Here is a 15,970-nt window from a genome sequence, read left to right as displayed (position 1 = left end):
CTCTTTTCACCTCTCAATAAAATCATTTCTATATATGCACATTATAAATGTTTTATTATAATTATGTATCTAGAATTAGTATATGTTCATATTTAAACTCATTTAATTTCAATGCAGGTTTTAAGTAATTAATTGTTCAGATAAATGTTGCTTGCCATAGACCAAAAGGCATCAGCCTGAGATGTCTTCTAGATGAAGTAAACTGATGCTAACACTTGGTCCTGTGCTTGAATTTCCTTCCATACTTCATGAAGCTAGATGTGCATGGAAAGTGCTTGTAACATCTCAGAAGGGTAGCAGAGCAGCTTGCAGAAAATTTAACTTTAAATTTCATTTGCATAGAAATTTTTTATACGATTTCAGTAGCAGTGGGCCATAAGTAGGTAATGGTATCTCTAATGCTTTTTATTTCTTGACTCTGTATTAGTAGGAGCAAGGGGTAGTTCTGCACTTCATATCCCAGCATCATGCTGTGATGAATAACCTGGTATGATTGGTAAATGGTGTGACCCCCAACCACAGGAACAATGATATGTTTTTATGTTAAACAAGAAGTAAAATTAACCTTCAAAATGATTTTTGACAAAATACTGGTGGAAATAGGTAATTAGGTAATGTGTCACTAATAGTAAAGCATTATATGATATAACACAAAGCTACAATATGGCAATGACAGTTTTTAAAGCAGAGGGGAAAAGGGCTGTTGATTGGATATAAACTGATTAAGAAGCTGTCTTGGAATTGGTTGTTCTGGCCATCCTTGTTGCCCTATCACGAAAGGAAGAGAGTTCAGTAATGGTTTAACTAGAATTAAATCCCTCCCCTTTCTTTGTGGAAACTCAACTGTAGGCATTTCAGCATTAGCCTAAACAATGGTTTTGAATATGTTAAGCCTCTAACAATTAGGGAGCAGTTTGGGGCATTGAATAATGTGGAATGATGCAATTGAACCTGACAGCTTCAACAGTCAGCCTACTCATGGGACCCAAAAGTTGTTCACACTTGGTTTCATCTCTCATCACACGCTGAGTATTAAAACCTTACTGGTGTGGAGCTGAGACAGAAATGAGGCCTGTTATCAGAAAATATTTCATAGCATAAAACTTGAAAGGAGTGGGGGAAAAGGCATGTTCCAAGAGTCTCAAAGTTTTGAGACTCAATCTGATTGCATGCAGTTAAGTATTGTCTCATTTTTCTCCCCTTTATTTTTTTCTGCTGAAAGAACATGTAACTTTTGATTGAAGGGACTGCTTTCCCTGGAAATTTCAGATAGGAGTGCATGTTCAGATAAGAATCCTCTGGAAACTTTATAGTCACGCTGTTAAATACTGTCCTGGAGTCATGCAAACAAATATAAAACTATTACAAATATTTTGGAGGACATTTATATATATGAGTTAAATCTTATTAACATGCAAATCTTGTTTTTTAATTAGAAGAATATGCTTGTACTTTCTCTCTTGCTGTAGAGGAAGTGTTTTTAAACATCAGTCAAATATCAATAATTTCTTACTGCAAGGGGCATTCTCTGAATTACTATGCATTGTCCTTCTGTGCTGCTCTGCTGCATATGACTTTACTGATTTATTGAACATACCATAAAGGAAAGCAGTGTGTTGTATATCCATAGATGGGCTTAAATCCTTCTGCTAAAATATCTTCAGGAAAATTTGCTGCCTTTTCGAAATAAATACTTAGTAGTCTTGGGTTTTTATTAGTTCATACACTTTGATCATGTATTGTGTTGAGTGTTTAAATAGAAACAGTTGAAATAAAGAATAATACAGCCTTAAAAGTTCTGCATTTTAGAACGTGTGTCAGTCCTGTGACCTTAATACGTATTGACAGGATGATTGCGCATTTTTAATAAATGCTTGCTACAGCTTGTTTCGACTGTGAGTGAAACATGAAGCTCCTGTTTCACCTTTAAATAATGTAGCACTCCTCCACCTTCTCTACTTCCTTGTCAGATGAAGTCATCACATATATAAGAAAGCTTCACAAATCATTATTCTTGTCATTTTACATTGCTGTTTTTTAAAAGTAGTTTCAAAGTTTTTTTATGTACCTTCAACTCACTTGAAAAATTTTATTGTGTCTTTTTGCTTTAAGAGTTGCATATGCCGGATGGCATTGGAAATTTTGTAGTTCCAACTTGTAAGACTTTAAAATGCAAACAGGGGTAATGTTTAGGGTGAAACCACTACTTGTGAGAAAACTAAAGTTCTTAGATATTGTTTAAATCCTGCTAAGTCTTTTGATCTGTTATATCAACCCACTTAGCAAACGTTTAATTCCTTTGATGTCTTCTGTTTTGTGGTGTGATAGTTAACTCAACAAACTTTAGCAACTCCCTTCAAGATACTTAGGTACTTTCAGAAAATTCTTAAAGCTATTTGTGCAAGTTTCAGTCAAATAGAAGTGTATTCCCCTTGCTTATTACAGCTACCATGCCATCATAAATCAATATATAGCTGCTATTGCACAGTTTTAAGCAGGCTTGCAGTGAATTACATGGACTGAGAGCTAAGTATAGAAGCTTCTGTGTAAAAATGTGAGCAGTACATACACTTACTGGAATAAAACAAAATATTTTAAGGAAAAATGCTAAAACGAAACAGAACTAAAACCTGGTGTTTGGAATTTAAAACCTACCCCTATCCAACCCCCGAAACCATGAGTAGGCCTCATACCATCATATAAACTTCTGTTTTCCTAGTCTGATCTTTTAGATATGGTTGAATCTCTTAATAGTCCATTCTGCAGGGTTTTATCAGTGAAAGGATTTGACTGAAGTTTGTTTGGTTTTGAGGGGGAAAACAGCTGAAGGTTGCTAGGAACAGCAATAGTTAAGTTGAAACTGCCCTATGGGCATTTTTTAAGAGAAAAATAGCAGGAGCTGTGCAGTGTTGGTGCCTTCGTCAGTGTCACAGTACTAATGTGTATTGTATTTTGGAAGCTGTTGTACCTGGGTAGGTGGAAATGCCTGCATTATTTTTAAGACTTAGAAATAATTCAGATTAATTCTACTAGAGATATGCAATTCTTAAAAAAAACCCCAACAAACAACCAGAAGAAGTAACAACCAGATTTGAAGTGACACTGTGGTTCCATGTCTAGCAATCTTGCATGTACCTATAAACTGAAAAGTGAATGAACCTCTGATCATTGTAAGCAATTACTTGTGGCTTTTTCTAACTTTGTGACAGTAGAAGAATGTAAATATCAGGCACAATTTCTCACCAGTATATAGTAAATAAAGCATCATTGAAAACAGTGGTGTGAATTCATAAAAGTCCATTCATCAAGTTTAATATGTTGGCAGAAAGCCCAAAGTTAATGGTAGTGTGTGATTCTTTCCAGAGACATAGTTTATACTCTGTAATATTTTGCTGTAATAACCAGTATGTTTCCCCTGTCTCTTGTGTGCAGTTATGCATGTCAAAGTGTCCCACAAATTGAGTTCCTTACTGTTCACCTTCCTTTTTTGTTTTTCAAAAAAAGTTTCATTTGTAAAGGTTGTTTACATTTTCTTAGAAGATTAATTTTAAAATCAGTGATCACACTGGTTTATATATCTTTGATTCTACCCTCTGCTTCCCCCCCCCCGCTCCAGTCTTTTCTTTGTTCTCAAATAATTTTTATCAGGTAGGAAAATGCTTTCAAAATAAGCAGCCGTGCTTTTATTTCTTTGATTGCTTGTCTCTGCAACTTAGCATTTGACACAAATATTTTTTTCTTCGAAAGGGAAAAAGCATAAGCAGCCAAGGAAGAAGGTATTTTTATTGCATTGGATTATGCAAGATTTTGGCCAGCCTCCTTAGCTTCATCTGTTTAAGGGTTCATTTTCGCTTGTTTGGCACAAGTCCCAGCAGAGACCTTCAGAATTGTGGTTAGCAACATGAATGAACACAAACTTTCGGAGCTCTTCAATAAGTAGAGCTGGCCAGCTGCCAAAAATACAGTTCCTTATATGGGGTCAGGGCAAAGCTGTGGTTCCCGGAGCCCCCTATTGTATAGAAAACATACTTGTAATGGCTGTTTGCGTTCTTTAAAATAAAAACAAAACAAAACAAAAAAACACCAGGCTTCCAAGTCTATCAAAATAGGAAGTAACAAAATACTGTGCACGTTTTACTAATGACGGAGTCGAGCAAAGGAAATATGGCTCTGTGTAGTTAAACTATAGAGCTGAAAGTTGGACCTTTTGACCTCCACAGCCGGCTTGTGATGTAAGGAACCCAAGCATTTGTGAGACATCTGTTGTCTACCTGCCCTTATTTTGTAAATGGTTTAATAAGATTAAATAATTAGTAGGATAACCACATGGTCGCCATGCTACTGAGTCCTAGCATTGAGCACATACTTCAGGATCGCAGGGAAGTCTGCCCGTCCTGCAAACTGCAGTTGTTTTAAAATGCACTTTAGGTATTTTTAATATTTGGTACAGTACTTTTTTATTAGAAGGGTTTTCTTTAATTAGAAGACCTTACCAGCCACAAATACAACACACTTTAAAACCTGATCTGTTCTCTGAAGTACTGCAATTCTGTTTCTATACTCACAAATGGAAAACTTTTTTTTTTTTTGAAATACTTTGTTTTAAAAAGCATTCAACGTGCAAAAATAATTAAAGTGCATTAAGAAGGCTTCTTTAAAATACATTTAGCATTTCTCCCCGTTATAAAAAACAATTCAAGTTTTATTTGGTTTCTTGCAGGCAAACACCCTACCTGGATCTTCTCTCAGTCTGCCTCCATCCCACATGTACAGCAATAGGCTGAATCCAAATTCAGCCATGGCAGCACTTATAGCTCAGTCTGAAAACAGCCAAGCAGGTAAGCTTCCTCTGCCGGTGCAAATGTGCAGCTTCACAGAACTCCTTGTTTTTAAAAACGTTGTTAAATTGTGTTTTTGATTTCTGCTCAACTTTTGGTTATTAAATGTCTGTACAAAGTTGTTCTGTGTTGGAAGTAAATTCTCAGTTCTGTGGAACAGCGTGGGTTTTCTTCCCCCTTTTTTTCCCTCGGTGTGTGAAATGTAAATGTTTAAGCAGAGCCATCAGCAGGCAGGAATGCACCAGTGTCTCTTGTGACTCCCGTGATTGATGCGCTCAGTTCCCAGCTCTTTGCAGCCGGAGTGACACAGCTCTGGGTTTTGTCGTGAATAGTTGAAACCTTTATTTGCATAATTCATGAAATTGCATTACATACAAGTTCGTGTGAAAGAGATCCCGTTAGAGAACTTGTGCAGCATTTAATAATCTTGTGAATATTTACCGATTGGCATTTGGTACCGCGGGCTCTCCGCTGCGGTTTTAATGAGCCGCTGGCTTTGCTTTGTTTCATTCCCTCCGTAAGGATTTGTTGACATGTCGTAGTAGTCATGCCTGTTTGGGGGAAGGGAATGAGTTTAGCAGTTTACCAAGAATGGATCAGTCATGTCTTTGCCCTCCAAGGGGTCGGAGGTCGCTTGACTCAGAATAGGGGGAGGGCAACCTTGAAGGGGGCAGATAGGGTTATTTTATTGAGAGGCCATAGGGAAAATAACCCTTTTGAGTCCTTCCAAGCAAAACGTTTTCGTATATTTAATGAGGCCTTTTTTGTTTGTTTTACTACCTTTTTAGCAAGGGGCTTTCCTATGCTTTGCTTATAAATAGGAATTAGTGAATTATACGCTTTCATAAAGTTTTCAGTAAATTTGCAGAATAATGCGTGCTTGTTAGATGGCGACGGTAAGTTTAATACGTTATATATTTTATGAGTTGTTTTGGGATGCAAAGTGTTAAAAAAATACAGAGCATCAGGATTTGCTGTGATAAGCATACAGATTAGCTGTCCACAGCTGTGATTCATTACTTTCACCGTACAAATTAAAAGTGGCTGAGGGGAGGGTACTGCAAATGCAAACCACACTTCTGTGCTGTAAAACTGAAAGGAATGAAAGAAGTGAACATAATCCATGGCCTGGTACAGCCTCAGAAATGTGTAAGGACAACACCTTACATGCTACAGTTCAGCAATCTTAAACTAGTTACTTATTCACTCTTCAGCAGTAACTACAGATAGAAGTTGAGATTGAAGGTATTTTAAAAATATCTACATCAGATATTAAAACTCTTATCTAAGAAAAGGTGATTTATCAGCTGTGAAATATTTACACTGCAGATCAAGATCTCGGAGATAACAGCCGAAGCCTTGTTGGCAGAGGAGGATCACCCAGAGGAAGTCTCTCACCACGGTAAGTGTTATTTACATTGGAGAGTGCAGGCAGAGGAAATGTTTTAAAATTTGCAAACTTCACTGTCTTTTTACCAGCAATACCAAAGTGTTTTAAAAGCCCATATATATAAGAATATAAACACACGTGTATAAATGCATGTATTTTTGTATCTGTATATCCTTCTAAAAAATCCCTAATACATCCAGAGAGCTAAAATTGTGGTGAAGTTTACTTTTCTATCAACTGAAATTAGGTTTACAAATTAAGGTTTGTAGGTAAGTTAGTTTACTCCCTTACTTAAGAAATGGAGTCTTGCTTTAGAGGGATTTATTTATCATTTAATCCATATGTACTGCTTATCTCCTCAGATTTGTCACCACAATCCTAGTTTAGTAATTGCAAAAATTCCAGAATCCCATATACTTAACAATGATCACAAGAATAAGAACCATTAAATATCAGTAAAAATTCCAAGCAAATTTTTCCTTCCTTTTCCCTCATAACTTCAAAATTTTTAGCAATTCCCTGTAGAAAAAAGTATTTTTTGTTCTGCTGCAATTCACATTTGCTAGAAAACTTTGAGATAAGAGTTCTGCTGAAACGGTATCATGTTATTTATTTTGTTATAAAATATTTGTTGTAAAAATTTTAATATTGCATTTTAAATATTTCAGTAATATTTTCTGTGTATTTTAAGCAAATCCTTGTTTAGAGAGCTTTATTTTCCTAACTGGATACAGCATGAGGTACATTTTATGGTGTTATTACTGTGTTTTTTACTTAGGGACTAACCATGAGAAAGATGTATCTGAAAAAAAGATTTATCATGAAAAAAATTTTACGATAGCTAAAAAATGCTAGTTACCCAGAAATAGCATTATAATAATGAATTTTATTGCTATAGCATGTGTTTATTATGGTAATTTATAACAAATATCTCCAAATTGGGTAATTTAATGTACATGCCTGGTGTTGTTGATCTTGTATTATATTCCTAATTAATCAAAAGACATCTTGCTGGATGGGATGAGATTATCCATTATAATACTTAGGTGTTATTACCTAGTCATGAACTTGTTTTTAAGTTTTCCAGTATGTGTTGCTTCTAAAATAATAAATAGAGAATTTACAAATTAGATTATATTCTTAGTATAAATATGTATACTTACATTAGCATATAAATTGATCTGTACAGACAAGGAATTTCAGAGAATTTTGCAAAGGGAAATGCTTAACAATTAGGAAATTACAGAACTTTTGATTTTATATTAAGTAGTCCTCTGATGCATACATGTTGTGGTAATTACAAGTTTTAATGCCTCCTTAGTTAATATGCAGAGATCTGATCTTTGCACTATTTGCATTGGTCATAGCTGTGTTCAGTTTGTCTTCTGATCAAATACATGGGAAGGTAAACTTCTTAAATGTGATGCTTCTACAGAGTGTGTATGTTCAGGGTATATACAGTCCAGTACTTGCAGCATGGTGAAACACCAGCTGGTTTTGGTGGGGATGCTGAAGGAGAGCTGGATGATACAAAGGCCACCTCAGTGCACAGCTGAAAAGGTCCCTGCAGTGTACGGAAGCTGCAGCCCTTTGCAAAGGGGAGAGAGATTCTGCCTGGCAGGGTTGTTCAAAAACGAGCCAGAAAGGGGGGTGGGGCTGGGGTGAGAGAAAGCAAGGGGGAGAAATCGGTGCTGTAGTAACAGAATTGAAAGGTGGAAAATTTTAGTTTGAAATACCTAGCATGGAAAAAATGTGGAAAACCTACTCATTCAGTTAAGTTCAGTAGTCAGCGAATTTCACCTCTGGTTTGCACAACAAAAAAGATTACACATATGTCAAAGATTCTGAAATGTGTAGGTAACTCCCCACTTTCCCCACTTCAGTAAATAAGTAACTCTGGTTACTTAAAATATGGTTTATAGTGAATAAAAAGCTAACTTAAAAAAATCTGCTATCTGGAAATTTTGCAACTCCAAATGTTACCTGCTTTATCTATTAAAATTATTTAGCTGCAAGTTCTGACTCTGTTCCCTTTGAAGCTTATGAGATACATAAATAACACAGTTCTCCGAAAGAACCATGTGATTTTCAGTGAGTTGCTTAAAATAAAAACACTTGCAGAACATTTGTTTGCTGTTGATGACGCAGCTGATTGCAGCTCTTGGGGAAGACATATGTGACTCATGAGCTTGTATGGTCATTTCCAATTCATATTGTTATATCTTTGTACCCCAATATAATCACAGTGTTTGATGTTTAAGCTGTCGTATTTTAACTTTTAATACATATATGAGAAATATAAATATACCTGGGATATGTGAGCTGTTTCCATTTTGCAAAGGAATTGCTGCTTTTCCCAAGATAGCACTTAAACTTTTTTTACCCCATACTTAACCTTAGTTTTAAAAATGTGTTATGTAATACCTACAGTGAAATCTGTGTGTATGCTTATATCTAAATGCATTATTCCTTCTAATTAATGCTCTATAGTATAGGTAACTGTACCAAACTTAATCAAAAAACAGCTGTGGAAGCAGGCAAGCTGTGAAACAGGGTTCTCATCTCCATGGCAGGATTGGACCAGTCCACACAGCACTTTTATAATCCTTGGAAACTCTGATCAAATACTATTTGGAATAAGGATTCAGCCCTCGCATGCAGGAACCATATCCTGTCTAAAGGATGAACAGTTGGAAGAGGAGAGATTGAGTAATGTTGCAATACACAGAAATCTAGATTTTTTTTTTTAATCCTTCTCTTGTATGGGCTTCCAGTGAAGGATTGCAGAGGTTATAGCATCATGCACTGCTTTGTTTCTGCCTTTTCAAAATTGATAGGAAGCAGTCCAAAGCCCAAAAAGAATTTTGTTGGTGATTTATAATTCAAAAGGCACAATCTGTTAGTGCAGCATTATGTGCTGCTCAGGAACATGCAGAAAGAGAGAGAAGTTTCTGGGGGAGTTGTTCAGTGGTTTTATGTATTTGTTTTCTGGGATTTTTTTGTTTTGTTTTGTTTTTTTAAAGTGGGTTGTTTGTGTGAAGTGTAAGTGTAATACCTCTGTGTAGAATGTTTCTGCATAAACTTTCCTTCTTGCTGCTTCAGCACATCGTGTAAACAGTGTGTTTTGAAACTGCTTTTGCTGTCTCTGTCTGAACTGTTACATGCTGTTGATTTGTCATGTCTTGTCAAAAAACACTACCTTGGTTACCCATTCATCAGGGCTTTTTGTTTTAACAAGTGCTTTCCTTTCTTCCTGTATGCAAAGGAGGAACTATTTATAAATACTTAACAGAGCTCTTAAGTCACCTACTTAAAACCTTTTCTCGTAAAAATCGCTTTGCTCTGGTGCCTACAAAATGCTCGACAGTCATTAGGTAGCTAATGTGCTGTGACCACTGCTTATTACGGTAATGATAATTAACACACTGATTTCCTGAGCTCTCTGTGCTGTCCTGTACTGGGACTGTGGTGGTCTTGTTGGTAGGTTTGCACCAGGTTTGAACAGTACAGCTGTGATCCCATGATGGCACCGATTGCCTGCAGTAATAACTGCTACCTGAGAATCTGAGCTCCTGGAATTGAATAAAACCACCCCTCTCCTTTCCCCCTCACAACCAACAACAAAACCAAGAACCAGCTTTTAGTGGCTTTGGTGTTGGTCCTGTAGGAGGAATGGGACCTTGCATACACGAGAGCAGAAACCTGAATCAGAAATACACCAAACATCTGGCTTTGCTCACAAGTTACATTGTGCCCCATCCAGTGCAAAAGAAGCCTTCTCCTAGGGCCTGAGAGAGGTGGCCAGCTTTCTTTGTGCTGAATATTTCATTTTCTCCTGAATGAGAAAAGACATGTGGCAAGGGGATTATTCTTGGAACTGTGTGTGATCATGAGTAAAAAAGGAGGTATATTAAGTGTTCACAGTACAGGCAGAGGATAACTTCTAATCCTTGTGAAATAATACTTTCATGTAGTCCTTCAAAAATCCAGATTTACGTGACTGTTTCTAGAACAGGTTAGTCAGTGGAATTATATATGGCCTTTCTATGTGATAATTTTAACAAATTGGTTTTATTTTTCCCAGTTTTCTCAGGGAAAGGTTTGAAGTTTGGTGTGGGTTGGTTTTTTTGCCCCTGAAGTTGGTGGCCTGTTGTATCCATATTATCATGGTTTCCTGCTGTAGGAGTGTGTGTTGTGTAATTTAATTCAGTGCTGTCAGTTGCTGTCTTGTTAGTCTGTATGCAAGAAGAGGTTATGTGCTTTTTCAGTATAAATTCTTACATTGTTATAATATGTCTTTCTTTTATTAAAGCCCTGGCAGTGAGAACCAGGAGTTCTTGGTGATTTTGATGAATTAACTTAGTCTTGGAAGCATAAGATATGTAGGTGCTAGGAGCTGATATAAGATAAGAAATTTCAACAGCCTTTTTCTAATACATTTCCTTTCATCCTTTTCTTTAAACAATAAATTGCAATATTTTCAACAGATCCCCTGTGAGCAGCTTGCAGATTCGCTATGATCAATCAGGGAATGGTTGTGGGGAAAATTTGCCCCCAGTAGCAGCCAGCATAGAACAGCTCCTGGAGAGGCAGTGGAGTGAAGGACAACAGTTTTTATTAGAGCAAGGCACTCCCAGTGACAGTAAGTACTCACAATCTGTCTGTTATGACTTTTGCCAACTGTTACTCAGAACTGCTATTCTGTGCTTGTCCAAGAATTTTAATAAAATTTATTTTCTGTTGTGAATTGAAATATAACTGTGGTGTACAGTTCTAGCATAGTTCTTAGTGCATGGCATCGGTAGGTTACAAAAGACTTCTCTATAATTATCTGTCTTTTTATAGATGGGGAAGTTGTGTCATGCAAGAGGAAGTAACTTGCAGGTCCAGTTGCAGAGTTTGGAAAAGAGTTCTGAACTCTTAGATCCACTGCTGTAAATATTGTAGTACAGTTCCCCATTTTTCTTTATACTGTGTGATATAAATTGGCATAATAATTTTTTATTGTTAAATCTGACTTTTCTACTTCTGTTGCTGTTTGAAAAGAAAATATTTACAAATGTTAGGCAGGTGTCCTACTGGGTTTTCATGTCTTTATTATGTTCTGCCTTTCTTTTGAGTTCCTAAAGCAAGCAAATTATTATTTTCTCAAGTTATGTTTAATAGAGTGGAATAGTCCAAGAATGAATATGTTAAATGCATAAGTGATCAGTAGATTAGATGGATCTCCATATTCAGTGATGTATCAGTATCAAAGACAATCACTGAATATGTTAAAAATTTTATTTTATTCCAGGTTATGGTTTGTGTTCTATTTTATTGAAGGCATTATTCTTCTCATTGGTAGTGTAAAGAGGTATCTAGTTAGTATTTTTATGAATGGTATCCTGACAAAAATGCTAATTGTGAGGAAATTCATGCAGGGATAATCCTTTAAACATGATAGCTGGAGGACAGGTTTAGCTAAGTCTTATTGCATCTCATTTGAGCTCACTGAGGGTTCCTTTGTATGTTCTTGAAGAGGAGGGATAAAAGCTAAATCCTTGGGAAATGACCAGATGTGCCTATACCAGTAGACTTATGTCTGTAGTAGCTCCAGAGGTCATGTTAAACAAATACAATTTAGAATTTAAAAAAAGGCAAAAAAAAAAAAAAGAAAGAAAAAAAAAAAAAAAAAAAAGAGGCTATCCCTGTGGCTTTACAGTCACACTGTAGTACACTGTGTTGGGAACTCCAAGTTCCGAAAGCAAGTGGGAGTTTGAGGCGGCTGCGCTTGGCGGTCGGTGGGGAAGGCGCTGCCCGGCCCGGAGCGCGGGGGGCGCGGTGCTCGCAGAGTGCTCCCTGCTGGGGGATGCCGACATCGCTGCCGCCGCCCGGCCCCGCCTCGCTGCTCCGAGCGCTGCTGCCTTGCTCGGGGCTCCCGTGCGTTCGTGATTCACTGCGCGAGTCAGGAGACCAGAACAACTCCCTTCTCATAAACTTGCTTGTTTTATATAACCCTTGTTGGTTTGCTGTGCTTTTAGTTAAATATGAGCATATTCTTGTCAAACTTCTCTGTTTTATAAGGTTTGCAATTCCTAATACTGCAGCTGAACTGGATTTATCCCAACTATGCAGTTAAGCTGTGCTAATAAAATACTACTATTTTCATATTCTGATTTGGGGCTAAGTTATCACATACTGCTGTTTGCTTAAAATGTATGCTGGCCCTAACATTGCTGCTCTATCAGTATTGAAGCCAGGGTGTAGAGGCATGCCAAAATTACTACCACAAAACACAGTGAACTTTTTCTGCAATTTAAATTACTCAAAATTAATCTTAAATCTTTCCACTAAAATTCAGACATCTGTAATAATTTTATATTTTCATATATATGCTAGCCTTAATGTAATGCAGAATTTAAATCTGAATGAAGGTGTTACTTGTTCATTGAATGTGGCTGTGGAATAGAATGTGTGCATTTTTGTCTTAGTTTTAGGAATGCTGAAATCATTACACCAACTTCAAGTTGAAAATAGGCGGTTGGAGGAACAGATAAAGAATCTGACTGCCAAGAAGGAGCGACTGCAGCTTCTCAATGCACAGCTTTCAGTGCCCTTTCCAACAATAACTTCAAACCCCAGCCCTTCTCATCAAGTGCATGCCTTTCCAGTACAAGCACGTAAGTAGAGGGGATTATTAAAGTGTCAGAGTAATTTGAACATGTATTTATATGAAATATCTATTTCATCCACGCATGCTGTTGATGGGAGATGAATATAAATGTAGGATGAATATAGAGCAAGTATTTGCTGATGTGTTAAATGTTTAAACATCAATTGGTTTATTTTTCTGAACTATGACTACTTGTTTCAGTGCAGTTTCTCTTTTACTTCAGTTTGGGGCACATCTGTTTGAATCTATGGATTCACCAATTACTTAGTTAATATTTTACTGTTCAGCAATGATTTTAAAGTTGACTTTACATTTTCTGTGTTTAGCTTTGTCATAGTTTTGAAATAATTATTCTGAATCTTTTTACATGCTCCAGAAATTTAACCACTGTGTGTTTTTTGAAATCGTTACTTTAGCACCTAGCACCGATTCCTTGAACAGCAGTAAAAGCCCTCATCTGGGAAACAGTTTTTTACCGGACAATTCTCTTCCTGTATTAAATCAGGTAATTTTTATTTCATTCTTCTAAACCCAAACTTGTTACAAGTTAACTCATCCCAGTCCTTGCATTGTGGTGTTAGGTGAAATTTTCTGCAGCTGAGGGGCCTTTGTTGTTTGTTTTGACACCAGGAGATAACCTCCAGCGGCCAGAGCACCAGCAGTTCATCAGCGCTTTCCACTCCACCCCCCGCTGGGCAGAGTCCGGCCCAGCCCGGCTCGGCAGTGCCCGGGGTTCAGCAGGTCAATGGTGTGACGGTGGGGGCACTGGCCAGTGGTATGCAGCCTGTAACCTCCACCATTCCTGCAGTGCCCGCTGTGGGTGGAATCATTGGAGCGCTGCCAGCCAGCCAGCTGGCAATCAATGGAATTGTAGGGGCTTTAAACGGGGTCATTCAGACCCCAGCTACAATATCACAGAACCCTTCTCTCACTCATGCAACCGTGCCACCCAATGCAACACATCCTCTGCCAACCACGCTAAATAACAGGTAAGAATTTGTTGATTTTATGTTTTTCCTCACAGTGCCTGCTGTTCTTCGGCTTAGCTGGCTTTTTCTGTCCTACTCCAAATACACTGTTTATTCCTTCACCTATAATTGTCAAAATAACTTCTGCTCCTGGTCTGTGAACTAAAGTGAGGAGGCATTTAATGGAAGCACAAATAGTCAAGTTAAAGAAGTTTTCTCTGGAGCTTTTGGGAATCCTAGTCAATTCCTGTTTTTTAATCAAGTCGCATTCCCAAACAAATGTAATTATGTAAATGTGCTTCAGCTCCTTTTTTCAGTTCAGAAAACAATATTCCTTGTCCTGCCAGTTTTTCTTCCAGGATTAAAGGAGCACTGGAAGAACTACCATTTGTTGCAGTAAGAAGGGGGGAGGGGGAGAAGGGTGTATGGTCATGTAATTCAAGATGTAATAGGCATAACTAACCAGAGTTGTAATACACTTGCATGGTTTTCAGTTGCCTGCACTGACTCCAAACTCAACAAAATTAGCTTTTCAAGCAGTGTTCTTATGGACTTCTAAATGCATAAAAACATTCATTTGTGAGTATTCCTGGCAGCCTTTCACCAAAGCCAGGTACTCCCAGTAGCATAAACTGCTGCTGCTTGAGCTGCAAGGCAAATGGGTAACAAAAGGAGACAGCTGCTTTCCAGGAGGAGGAATGGACTTCTTGGTCTGGAAGTGTTTTCAGATAGAGCAGAGGCTGGGCCAGCTCTTTCTCACTGCTCCCCTTCCCCACACCCCTTGTCCTGTCCTTCCCTTAGGAAGGAGAACTACAGTTCTGTGTAGAAGTGCCTGTAAATAGGGAGCAGATTACTTGTCTTTAAATAGAGTTTATTTTTGGAGATTATGGTGGATTATCCATCAAAAAAAGACACACAAGATTGTAATGATGCAGGGGATCCCTGATCAGGAAGTTTCTTCACTTCCTGTTGGTTTGGCAGCTCCTGAATATTTGTGTATCATTGTGTGGTATTGCTTCAGTAGGCTCATAAAATCTGATACTTCCAAGTGTATCCTGTTGTTTGGATGTGTCATTAGGTTTTTCCTGAGGAGCCTGTATTTTTCATAGTTTATATCCTTTGTGAACTTGAGGTTTCATAGGATAAACAAGGCATTCTGTTCATGAAAAGTTTTTGTCTTTCTTGAGCATCAGAGGTTTGTGAAAACCACAAAAATTTTGCATTCTCTCCCCAAAAGTGTGAGAAAGAGTGAGAAATACTAGAGAAGATCAATCATATTAACCAGTTTCATGCTGCTTTCCACTTTCAGGTACTGCCAGAATACATCAGTTATGCTAAATACCAGTCATGCCACTGTTTTCTCAAATGATTTTGTTTATACACAGATGATTTCTTTCTCTTTGTATTGCAGAAGTTCTTTTGTTTCTTTTTTAATATCCATTTTAAGTGCTGAAACTCTTCATTGTGTAGCCCAGTAGCAGAATGTTCCAATTCATGCAAAATACTGCAGCCAGTATCCTGTTTTTAAGCCTTCATTCTGACTGTTAGCAGAGTCTGGAATACTCCCAGTGACTCCCTATTTTCTGCTGCAACAAGCTCATGCTGTACAAGTCTGTCAGCACTTCCATCTCTCTCCTTCTATTATGGCATGATCTCTTTCTGCACTGCTCCCTCAATAATACTAATTTAAAATTAATGTTTATATTACATTTAAAATTCCACTTTTCACACAATTCTCTGTTTTGTTTGGGCGTATCCACACTATTTCCCAGGCCCTCTTCCTTTTGAGGTGTTTGACAATTAATCTCATTTTCTGTGACTTTTCAGTATTTCTGGTTGTATGTTCAGAAGGGAAAAGTTCAGTAATGTAAGTGCTAATATGATTCTGGTAATGACATGTGCATTCCTCGTTCCTCTTTGTCCCATTAGAAATGCTTAAGTGAAATATATGAAAAAATATATGGGAACTAAATTTTGTTGGGGGAACTAAGTTGCAAAAAGAGGCTCTTTTTGAAGGAAGGAGAAAAAATAGACAAAAAAATACTTTCTACTGATTGAAATTTTTGGTTCTGGAACTCTAGAATGGGACACCTGCCAGGCTGGAGTTTGGTGCTGCTTC

General features: G+C 37.4%; 1 protein-coding gene across 4 annotated transcripts in view; it reads left to right on the top strand.

Moving 5' to 3' along the window:
- Positions 1-15,970, top strand: part of MLLT10 (MLLT10 histone lysine methyltransferase DOT1L cofactor) — a 123,817-nt gene that overhangs the window by 100,235 nt on the left and 7,612 nt on the right. For all 4 annotated transcript variants that reach the window (XM_059476145.1, XM_059476129.1, XM_059476121.1 and 1 more), the window contains 6 exons: positions 4,721-4,838; positions 6,168-6,240; positions 10,716-10,870; positions 12,702-12,890; positions 13,300-13,388; positions 13,514-13,872. In XM_059476145.1, coding sequence (XP_059332128.1) covers positions 4,721-4,838; positions 6,168-6,240; positions 10,716-10,870; positions 12,702-12,890; positions 13,300-13,388; positions 13,514-13,872 — 983 coding nt within the window. The remainder of the gene's footprint in view (positions 1-4,720; positions 4,839-6,167; positions 6,241-10,715; positions 10,871-12,701; positions 12,891-13,299; positions 13,389-13,513; positions 13,873-15,970) is intronic.

Source organism: Ammospiza nelsoni, chromosome 1 (genome assembly GCF_027579445.1).
Source record: "Ammospiza nelsoni isolate bAmmNel1 chromosome 1, bAmmNel1.pri, whole genome shotgun sequence".
NCBI lineage: Eukaryota > Metazoa > Chordata > Aves > Passeriformes > Passerellidae > Ammospiza > Ammospiza nelsoni.
The sequence above is the reverse complement of the archived record's forward strand: the minus strand, read 5'-3'. Positions and strand labels throughout refer to the sequence as shown.